The sequence below is a fragment of the Equus quagga genome, chromosome 13, assembly GCF_021613505.1.
Source record: "Equus quagga isolate Etosha38 chromosome 13, UCLA_HA_Equagga_1.0, whole genome shotgun sequence".
NCBI classification, from domain to species: domain Eukaryota; kingdom Metazoa; phylum Chordata; class Mammalia; order Perissodactyla; family Equidae; genus Equus; species Equus quagga.
In genome coordinates this window covers 13,753,685-13,765,786 of record NC_060279.1, presented here as the reverse complement: position 1 = coordinate 13,765,786, position 12,102 = coordinate 13,753,685, and the positions used below count along the sequence as shown (strand labels likewise).

The following is a 12,102-nucleotide window of genomic DNA, read 5'->3' as shown; positions in this document are numbered from 1 at the left end:
CAGTGATGTCTTGCTATGATTGCCACATATGTTTCTGAGGGCTGAATAACAGAAAAGTTACATCAAAAGCTTTAAATATTTAAAAATTAATATGAAGTATAGTTTGACATTTCTAAAACTTAATTTGGGATACTATACTCGATCATTTTGTATATTTAAAAGGAAAGTTCTTAAAACTACTCACATCCGGTTGAATGGCTTTAAATACTGGAACATCCATTAGCGTTATCTGACCCTGAAACAAAAAGTAAAAAGTGACAATTTCTTCTTTGGAATTTACAATATGACATATATGCTAAATTAAAATTTTAAATTAAAATTCTGTACTAAAATATATTGAATACTCAAATCTTTACTAGAAAAAAGTATCAATTTTATGTGCTTAGAGAAAATGAAAATTTAGCCCTTGTACCATTAAATATAATTATTTCCAATTATCTCATGCCTATTCGTATTTTCTTACGAGATAAATGAGGTAAAGTTAGAAAGTAAAAACATAATTTAAAAAATTTAGACACATCATATACACATTAAATCAAAATAAAAAAAAATCAGGGGCCGGCCCGGTGGCACAGCAGTTAAGGTTGCATGTTCCACTTTGGCAGTCCGGGGTTTGCCAGTTCGGATCCCAGGTATAGACATGGCACCGCTTGGCAAGCCATGCTGTGGTAGGCGTCCCACATATAAAGTAGAGGAAGATGCGCATGGATGTTAGCTCAGGGCCAGTCTTCCTCAGCAAAAAGAGGAGGATTGGCAGCAGATGTTAGCTCAGGGTTAACCTTCCTCAAAAACAAAAACAAAAACCAGATCTACTGGTTCATGGAGAAGTGCTGTTGTGACTATTAAATGGTAATATAAAATCTGATATTAACAGAAAGGTTTTCTTCCCAATCTATAAAAAGTAATGAGACTATAATAGTGACAACTCACATCTAAGGACTTCACATGGCTGTGGACCTATCTCACTTATGGCCACAGATGTAAAACAAATCCAACAATATATCAAAGAATAACATGCTATGACCAAACACAGTTTATTCCTGGAATGCAAGAGTGGTTCAATATCAGGAAATCTATATGCCCTGTTAATAAGTTAAAGGAGAGAGAGAACATAAATAAATGAACATTTATGTCAGTTAAGAAAAGTTTTTCTAGATATCTTTTATGATATTGCAATAATGCCTTCAAATTTCACTTTTCAATTTTTTAATTTACAAAAAAGTAAAAATACTTCTTATATATGTCAAAAAGTACAGTTGGCTCGGGGAGGTGGTATAGGTTGGGATGAAAGCAATTACCATAAAGGTAAACACCGACTTACTACTTACCCAGCTAAAAGTGCAGCTTAAGAAGCTGCTCTAAAACTACCCACCACTCTTCTGACCTTCCCAGTTTCACCCTCTGATTCCTCATTGTTGTGCGACTTTCTCCATCAATTCCCACAACCAGCTTCTTCCTTTTTTTTTTTTTTTGCCATCCCTCTGCTGTGGCTACAAATTCTAACTCAACACAGCACCAATACATAAATTTTGTGCAAAAACTGGAGAAAGGAGAGGTGGGAAGCTTACCGCATATTCTTCCGGTGTAACCTTAAGAACATCAAATACCACAGCATCAAAGCTTTTCTTCAATTCAGAACCTCTGTCACTTAATGATTCAGAACTGCTACTTTTCTGTTAAATGGAAAGAAAATGCAGTCATTTTAATACTGTCTCACAGCCAATGTCATAGAAACTAGATTGGCATTAAAAACTGAGTAAATTAAGAACAGTGGGGTAACAAATGCTGTACAAAAGCTGGGCACAACATGCTGCTTAGTTGGAAAGAGTATGACATAAAGAGTCAGGCAACTTGAAATCTAACGTTAACTTTAGACTTTTAGGCTCTTGAGTAAGTCATTTTCTTGTCTGTCAGTTTCCTCATCCTGAATCCTATCGATTTCCTACATAAATAAAAGACTTTGGGGCCGGCCCAGTGGTCCAGTGGTTAAGTTTTGCAAGTTCCACTTCGGCAGCCCAGGGTTCACCAGTTTGGATCCCAGGTGCAGACATGGCACCACTTGGCACGCCATGCTGTGGCAGGTGTCCCACATATAAAGTAGAGGAAGACGGGCATGGATGTTAGCTCAGGGCCAGTCTTCCTCAGCAAAAAGAGAAGGATTGGCAGCAGTTAGCTCAGGGCTAACCTTTTTCAAAATAAATAAATTAAAAAAAAAAGATTTTAATAAGTTCAATGATTCCCAAATGAGGTAAAGGGAAGTTCAAGGAGAAGAATACATCTGTTTATAATTTTTTAAACTAATTTTTATTAAGAAAAAGGCAAATTACTTTCACAACATAAACCATAAGAAAACATTCAGAATTCCATTAATTAAATAATCCAGCCTTCTTTATTAAGTGATGTCTGTCTGTGATTATAAAAATTAATATCATTCTTCCTATTATATTACAATTTAAGTGTTTTCTGCTTTACAGTTACTATTTTAACTTTGAATTTGCTGTTGCTGTATGTGCAACAAAAGGTGGCTTTTGGCTCTGAAAATAAAATCTTATGTCTGTTCAATTTCCAGTTCATCTATACCATGAGATAAAAATGTATTCTGCATCAGTTGGCTGACATCAGAGCATAATCACTGTAAGAACATTTGGATCATGCTCTGTTAAATGGCAGCAGGATATGAGGCTACAGTTAATGGCACAAAAAATTAACCAAAGTCTCAGTTACCAAGGTATAACATATATGTCAACCTACCAGCTGTTATATAGCAGTTTTGAGCACTTGTCATTATGCCTCATTTTAACCTTTTCCCTCCTTTTAGCTGCAGCTAAATAGCAAAATCATTACAAAGGAAGGGATTTATCATTAATTGTGGAACAATCTCAACCATTATGACTTCAAATATTTCTTCTACTCCCTTTTTCTTCTTCTGGTAGTTCCATTATGTGTGTGTTACACCTTCTGTCATTGTCCCACAATTCTTGGATATTTTGTCCCATTTTTCATTCTACTTTCTCTTTGCTTTTCAGTGGGGGAAGTTTCCACTGACATACCTTCAGGCTCACCGACTCTTCCTTCAGCTATCTACTGCTCACCAGTCTACTTGTAAGCCAACCAAAGTCATTCGTCATTTTTGTCACAAGGTTTTTGATTTCTAGCATTTCCCTTTGATTCTTAGAGCTTCAATATTCCTACTTACATTATCCATCTGTTCTTGCATGCTGTCCATTTTTTCTATTAGAGCCCTTAGCATTATTACTCATGGTTATTTTAATTTCAAGTCTGATAACTCCAAAATCTCTGCCATATCTGAGTCTGGTTCTGTTGCTTGTTTTGTCTCTTCAGACTATGTTTTTTCTTATTTTTTAGCATGGCTTACAATTTGCTGAAAGCCAGACATGACATACTGGTAATAGGAACTGTGGTAAATAGGCCTTTAATGTAATTTACATTTTTATACGTTAATAAATCTACATTTTAAGAGAAGGCGGAAAATACATATTTTTAACCTTATTTTCTTGCCACAGCAGTAGGACAATTTAAAAGGCAGATCTTCCCCCTTCCTTCTCACATACTAAGTTATTCTACTCTGAGGCCTGATGTAATTCATTCACTTTTAGGAAAGTCAACAGAATTTTTTACACAAGTGAAATGACATATTTTTAACAAATAATTGTGTACTGTTTCCTGTAATACCAGACTAAATGATTCAAGATATATAGTTATTAATATACTATACACATACACACACATATATTCAAGATATATGGTTATAAATATACCAAGTAAACATAAATATAATACAAACATATATAGAAACATCATATAATCCCTGCCTCAAGGAGGAAGAAAACCTATGTTTAAATAAATGGAAAAAATTCTTAAAAAGTGTTTTTTTTTAAAGTGATAATTTCAAAAACAAGAAAATTTCTATGTGTTTAGGGAATCAGGAAAAGACTTCATGATAAGTATAGCATTTGAAATAGGTTTTGAAAGATAAAGTGTCTTTTCTGTGCAGTGACAGGCAGGGGCATATGGAATGAGAGAAACTGCAGGTAGAAAAACTGACACGGGCAAAGGTCTAACAGAAGCAGGAAAAGCTCAGGGTTTATACAAACATCAGCAAGAAGGAGTATTCTTTCACTAGAATGTAAATTTCAAGTAGAGGATTAGTAGCAGTTAAATCGATTAGAAAGGAAAGTTAGGGACATTTTGAGAAAAGTCTTGAATGCAAGGCTGAGTGTCTCTTCTATTTAATTAGTAGGCAATGAGGAACCACGGACAGTTTGGGGATACTATAAAGTTTAACAGCTGTATTTTAAAAATACTAAAATTGAATCAGAGTCAAATGGACCAGAAATAGCAGAGAATAGAAGCACAAGATCAAACTAAAGGCCACTGCAATACTCTAGGCAAGAATAAATGACCAAATAAAGAGGGTACTAGTAGAAATAAGGAGGAAAAGGACTAGATCCTAGAGACAAGGTGTGGTGGACAGGCTCTAAGATGGCTGCCAAGCATCTCTCTCTCTCGGTAGTCACGCCTTTGTGTAATCCTCTTCAATTCAGCACGGGAAGGAACTGCAACCTGTTTCTAACCAACAGAATAGAGCAAAGATGATGGGACGTCACTTCCGTCATTACATTACAGAAGGCTGTAACTTCTGTTTTCCTAGTGGACTCTCCCTGTTGTGATGAGAAATGGTTACATTGGGCAAAGGGGAAGCAAGTTAACGACAAATCTAAAGATTTAAACTTAGATAGCTAGGGAAATGGTGATGCTATTAAGAGAAGTCAGAGAAAAGGTGGGGCTATTTTCTTCTTTTTTTTTTTTGAGGAAGACTAGCCCTGAGCTAATATCTGCCAATCCTCCTCTTTTTGCTGAGGAAGATTGGCTCTGAGCTCACATCTGTGCCCATCTTCCTCTATTTTATATGAGGGATGCCTACCACAGCATGGCTTGCCAAGCGGTGCCATGTGTGCACCCGGGATCCAAATCGGTGAACCCTGGCCATCAAAGCAGAATGTGCGAACTTAACTGCTGTGCCACTGGGCCGGCCCCTAGGCTATCTTCTTTACAGGTTGTGAAGTAGAATAGTAATAAGTAACTTGACTTGTTCATATTCTAAGTAAAATGTCTGGTCCATCAGAAATGCTTAATAAAATTTATGAAGGAAGCCAGAGCTGGAGATGAAAATACAGAAATCATCTGAATAACAAAAATAACCGAAATCATAGACTTAGAATATTTTCAATGATAGCAAGGCCTAAGTAACTGGCTGGGGCAAAACGGAGTTGAGGTTTGAGGCCAAGGAACTTTGGGGCCAAGATGTTAAAGAGTCATAAACATTATTCTCATCCTATACAGTAAGAAAAAAATAACAGAGAAATATATAGGAGCTAGACGCTAAAGTTATAAGGAAAGCAGGCAAGTACCCTAGATTTACAGACAAATAAAAAAAGAAAAAGAAGTGAGGCAAAAATAAAATCACAATTCATTAACTAGAGAGATGAGCTTCTAGTTCAGTCTTTGTCTCCATTTTAACACTCTAACCTACATCACTAGAGCAGTCCAGCCTAATGGTCCTTTGATCTCCTTCAACAAGCATGGAATCAAGGGATCTAAACAATGTCCAAAATTATGTGATTCCAAATAAAAGAATCTTTCTTCGCCTCACTTGCACCATTGCCCTCAAGGTTCATCTAATGTAAAAATACCCTAAAAAGAAATTCTGTATAAGACTAAACCCAAGAAAGGGTTTTAAGTAATCATTATTTGTCAAGTATCTTAAGTGGATAGGGATTAACTCTTTCCATGAGTGACATCAGCATCATGGTGGAGTGAGCTCTTCCCTTAGACTCTCCCCCCTAAGATACAATGAAAAGGTCATTCATAAACTGACAGACGACATCCATACAACAGACATGTGGGAGACCCATGCAGCCATATGTCTGAAGGTGGGGGTGCTGGACACCCTGGGACACAGTGGACAGAGGGAAGTGACTCCCTCTCCCTCCACAACGGCAGTGATCTATGCCATGGGACCTCATGCAGCGACCGCTGTGCGACTCTAGAGGAGAAGGGGGAAAAGGCAACCTTTCATAGGAATGCTTTCACTCTCAGAGTTGCCTCCTAGCCTGCAGGAACACTCCACACCAAGGCAGCTAAGCCACTGTAGGGGTGCACCCACCAAGCTGAGCAGCCCAGGCAGGTAACCAGAGAGTGCAGAGCAGGGGCAGGAAAGAAGGTCACCCCACCCAACCCCACCAGGCACAGCATCTCGGCCAGACAGCCAGGTCAGGGGGTAGCTGCCAGAGCATCTGCAACTATATGTGTAAAGTAGCAGTGGCAAGACGCAGAGAGCCCTATTGGCCCTATTGGCACAGCAGTGGATGGGCAGAACTGCCAGGGGTCATGGTGGGCTCAGAAAACAAAGCTCCTGTCCCCCCTAGTGGTGGGAGGTGAAATGTGCAATACTACCACTACGTGACAGCAAAAGTCCACCCCATCAAATAGCATGAAGAAATACACTAATACTCCAGACCAGAAGGAAAGTGACCAGTACCCAGAAACAAATCCTGAAGGCACAGAAATTTACAATCTAAATGACAGAGAATTCAAAATAGTCATCATAAAGAAATTCAAGGACTTACAAGAAAACTAAGAAAGACAGTTCAATGAACATAGGAATAAAATTAATGACCAGAGGGAATTCCTCAAAAAAGAGATTGAAACTATAAAAAAAAAGCCAATCAGAAATGTTGGAGATGAAGAACACAATGAATGAAATAAAATGAAATCTGGAACCCTTAAAAAACAGAGCTGATACTATGGAGGACAGAATTAGTAACTAAGAGCACAGAAATACACAAATGCTTCAGATGGAAGAGGAGAGCAAACTAAGACTAAAAAGAAACAAATTCTCCGAGAAATATCTGACTTAGTTAGGAAATGTAACATAAGGATTTATAGGAATTCCAATGGGAGAAGTGAGGGAGAAAGGAGCAGAGAGCTTGTTCAAAGAAATAATAGCTGAGAACTTCCCAAACTTCAGGAAGGAGCTAGAATTACATGTAAGTGAAGCTAACAGAACTCCCAATTACATCAATGTAAAAAGACCCTCTCCAAGGCATATATTAGTAAAACTGGCAAAAGTGAATGACAAAGAAAAAATATTAAGGGCAGCAAGGCAGAAGAATATAACCTACAAAGGAACCCCTATCAGGCTGTTAGTGGATTTCTCAGCAAAAACCTTACAGGCTGGGAGAGAGTGGAAGGATATATTAAAAATACTAAGACAAAAACTTTCAGCCAAGAATACTCTATCCAGTGAAATTATCCTTCAGATATGATGTAGAAATAAAAACTTTCCCAGATAAATAAAAGCTGAGAGAGCTCATTGTCACAAGATCCCCTCTGCAAGAAATGATCAAGGCCCTCACACCTGAACAAACAAAAAAAAAAGTTTACAAATCCTTGAGCAAGGAGATAAATAGGCAGACAAAATCAGAAAATTATAGTTCTCTATCAGAACAGATTAGCAAAAAATTATAAGAAAAAATTATAAGAAAAATTCTAAGATAAAGATAAAGGAAAGGAAAGCATCAAAAGTAACTATAATCACTTCACTTTAATCACAAACTCACAACACAAAACAACAAGTTGTCACAACAATAACTTGGAAGGGGAAGAGGAAAGGGATGGAACCTGCTTAGACTATGGAAATAAGAGGCTATCAGAAAATGGACAATCTCATCCACAAGATCTTTTATACAAACCTCATGGTAACCACTAAACAAAAAATCAGAACAGAGATACAAATGATAAATAAAGATAAAACTGAGAAAACCACCATAGAGAATCACCAAACTGAAGTGGCAGGCGGAAATACACAGGACGAGAAACAAGGGAAATACAGAACAATTGAAAAACAAGTGATAAAATGGCAGTACTAAGCCTTCATATATCAATAACCACTCTAAATGTAAATGGATTGAATACTCCAATCAAAAGACACAGAGTGGCTGGATGAATTAAAAGACAAGTCCCAGGCTTAAACAAGACCTAAGACAAGTCCTAGGCTCAGAGTGAAGGGATGGAAGATGATACTTCAAGCAAATGACAAACAAAACAAAGCAGGTGTTTCCATACTTACATCAGACAAAGTAGACGTCAAGATAAAAAAGGCAATGAGAGACAAAGAGGGGCAGTATATAATGATAAAAGGGACATTCCATCAAGAGGACACGACACTTATAAATATCTATGCACCCAACATAGGAGCACCAAAGTGCATAAAGCAACTACTAACAGACCTAAAGGGAGAAATTAACAGCAACACAATAATAGCAGGGGACCTCAACATCTCAGTTACATCAATGGACAGATCACCCAGACAGAAGGTCAACAAGGAAATAGTGAAATTAAATGAAAAACTAGATGAAATGGACTTAATAGATATATACAGAATACTCCATCCATCCAAAAACAGCAGAATACACATTCTTCTCAAGTGCACATGGAACATTCTCAAAGACAGATCATATGTTGGGAAGCAAGGCAAGCGTCAATAAATTTAAGAAGACTGAAATCACATCAAGCATCTTTTCTGAGCACAATGCTATGAAACTAGAAATCAACTACAAGAAAAAAGCAGGCAAAGTCACAATTATGTGGAGACTAAACAACATGCTACTGAACAACTAATGGATCAATGAAGAAATTAAAGGAGAAATCAAAAATATCTGGAGACAAGTGAAAATGAAAATACATCATACCAACTCATACAGGTTGCAGCAAAAGCAATACTAAGAGGGACATTCAAAGCAATACAGGCCCACCTTAACAAACAAGAAAAAACTCAAGTAAGTAATCTTAAACTATACCTAACAGAACTAGAAAAAGAAGAACAAAGCCCAAAGTCAACAGAAGGAGGGAAATAATAAAAATTAGAGCAGAAATAAATGAAATAGAAACCAAAAAAAAAAGTAGGAAGGATCAATGAAACTAAGAGCTGTTCTTTAAGAAGATAGATAAAACTGACAAACCATTGGCCAGACTAAGAAAAAAAGAAGGTTCAAATAAAATCATAAATGAAAGGGGAGAAACTACAACAGATACCATAGAAATACAAAGGATTATAAGAGAATACTATGAAAAACTATATGCCAACAAATTGGGCAACCTAGAAGAAACAGATAAATTCTTAGACTCATACAACCTCCCAAAACTGAAGCAAGAAGAAAGAGAGAATCTGAATAGACTGATGAAAAGTAAAGGGATTGAAACAATAATCAAAATCTCCCCAAAAATGAAACTCCAGGACCAAATGGCTTCTCTGGAGAATCTACCAAACATTTGAAGATTTAATACTTATCCTTCTCAAATTATTCCCTAAAACTGAAGAAGACAGAATACTTCCTAACGCATTCTACAAGGTCAACATCACCTCGATCCAAAGCCAAAGACAACACAAAGGAGGAAAATTTACAGGCCAATATTGCTGATGAACATAAATGTAAAAATCCTCAACAAAACATTGGCAAGCCGAATATACCAATACATTAAAAGGATCATACACCATGATGAAGTCGGATTTATACCCCACTTGATGGTTCGACATCCGCAGAGATGGTTCGACATCCGCAAATCAATCAGTGTGATACATCTCATTAACAAAATGAGGAATAAAAAACACATGATCATCTTGATAGATGCAGAGAAAGCATCTGACAAGATCCAACATCCATTTATGATAAAAACTCTCAATAAAATGGGTATAGAAAGAAAGGACCTCAACATAATAAAGGCCATATATGGCAAACCCACAGCCAACATCATACTCAACAGTGAAAAACTGAAAGCCATCCCTCTGAGAATAGAATTAACTTTCTAGGATGTACAGTGAACATGCGAATGGCACAATTAAAACAGTCTTTAAAAAACTAAGAAATTTGTAGTCCTTTTTCTCAAGTTCTGATTTAAATCTGTGACCAACCATAATGCTTGAAAAATAAGAATGCCAGGTAAGAAACCTCACAACTAAACTTGTTAAATGCCTTACCTCAGACGCAGTAGCAGCAATATTAACATTGCTTGCCTGCCCGTTCATTAGGTCCATGCTTCCCACAACATCAGTCTCTGACGCTAGGTTATCAGCAACAGAAGACTGATTGGTTCACGTCCAAGGCCGCAAATACATTATTATTCCTGAAAAAAACAGGCAGAATATTTTAAATGTGTGTCATATTGTAAGTTTAAGAAAATGAATCCACGCCTATCACCATGCCAAGGAATACAATACCTCAACTTTACTGAACTCTATTTTATTTCAGTTAAGTCACTAAATCCAGTTTGAGGACAATCCTGTATGCTATTTTCAAATGATCAGAAACACCATGGACAGTGTTCAATACATGTTGCTGTTATGTTCTTCATCAGCAAAGCAAAAGCATAATTTATCACATTGTGAGAAAAATTCAAAAACGTGGCAGAGTAACACGGCATAACACAATACATTTTTTGAGATCTAAATGACATCCCTAAATCAACAATACTGAGTAAGTTTACCACTGCTAATGATCTAGTTTATAAAGATATCACAAATAATCAAAATTAAAATATTATGGAACATGTCATAAAAATACCGTGATAAATGACATTTATCCACATAGGGTTTTAAAGTTTATTGAATATCGTCAATCCATTATCTCACTGATTTTCACAACTGCCAATAAGACTAATTAAGGAAGATATACTCATATAACACGAAGAAACAGAGCCTCTGAGGTCCCAGGCTAGTAAATGAGGAGCCAAGAACAAAATTCAAGCCATTCCAGCCAAATATTCTCTCCACAACACTATGTTTCTTTCCACTTTACTGGACGTCAGAGTATCTGCTTGAGGTTCTAACCCCTTTCCACAAGTAACTTGCCGCATAGCACCACATTGGCAACTTCACCTGTCTAGAACGGAATTTCCCTCTCCGTAAAATGACAAGAGTAAATGGACTTTAAGGCCCCTTTCCAACTTTAAATTTCTATGATATTTTTCATAATAGAAATGATGTGTCCATAATTACATATTTCAAACTATACCCACTTCAAAAACTGAGTTTGAAATATCAATAATAATTCTCTTGCTGCTGTTTCCTCTCTCTGGAGAAGCAATACAGGATGGCGATTTTGAAGCAGGCTCTAGGCAAGACTGCCTAAGTGTGAACCCAGCAAACTGTTTAACTTTTCTGTGCTCAGTTTCCTTATCTATGAAACAGAGATAACAACAAGCACCTAGTTCATAGAGTTGTGTGAGGAAAAATGAATTAATACATGCAAAGCAGCTAACACAGTGCTGATGCATGGTAAGTGTGCTATTCTGATGATGCAGATTTTATTATCTACTTAATCCACACAAAGCTTAAATTCAATGGAGTCTTCTAATTAAAGACGACAAAAACCTTAGAAACACACCTCTGGCAAAATACATGTTGGTGGGCATCACCAAAATCCTAACCGCAAACACAATGAGTGAGAATGCCTAAAATCTGTTTCCTAGATGTAGCAAAACATTCCTGGTTTCAAATGCTTAAAGATTATTACTAATGATAGCAGCCTTCAGTCACATCTTAACTTTACCCACATTTCTTCAGATATATCCTAAGTATCTGCTAAGAGCAAACACTATGCTAGAATTTTTTAAATGAGAAATATATCAGAAATAATGAATTTTTAAAACCATTTAGAAAATCAATGTGAAAATGAATGGAGCACAGAAATACTTAAATTTCCTCCAATCTACAGTATCTCATTTTATAAGCTTATCCTTACAACACTATTAAAGATCAACTTATATTTACACTGCTATTCAAAACGAGTTTGGTAATCCAAATTCTCTCTAAAGGTGCACTCAGTTTGCAATGAAGTGTTTTGAAGTAACTTCATTTCATTCCACATTCCATGCATAAAGATTAATTCAGATATGAATCCATAAATCAAGAGTGCCCCCTAGTGTTAAGAAAAAGATTTTAATTAAATTGTTAAAGGATAGGTACCCTTAATCAACTTTACATATCAAATATATAAATTTTATTACTATTATTTACTGAAA

The 12,102-nt window shown here is 36.4% G+C and overlaps 1 protein-coding gene across 3 annotated transcripts in view; it reads right to left on the bottom strand.

The window, feature by feature from the left end:
- The window catches only part of RALGPS2 (Ral GEF with PH domain and SH3 binding motif 2), a 154,339-nt gene that overhangs the window by 108,693 nt on the left and 33,544 nt on the right, over nucleotides 1-12,102 (bottom strand). For all 3 annotated transcript variants that reach the window (XM_046680546.1, XM_046680544.1, XM_046680543.1), the window contains 3 exons: nucleotides 10,061-10,206; nucleotides 1,569-1,673; nucleotides 185-235 (listed from right to left, as the gene is read on the bottom strand). In XM_046680546.1, coding sequence (XP_046536502.1) covers nucleotides 185-235; nucleotides 1,569-1,673; nucleotides 10,061-10,117 — 213 coding nt within the window. In that variant the 5' untranslated portion in view covers nucleotides 10,118-10,206. The remainder of the gene's footprint in view (nucleotides 1-184; nucleotides 236-1,568; nucleotides 1,674-10,060; nucleotides 10,207-12,102) is intronic.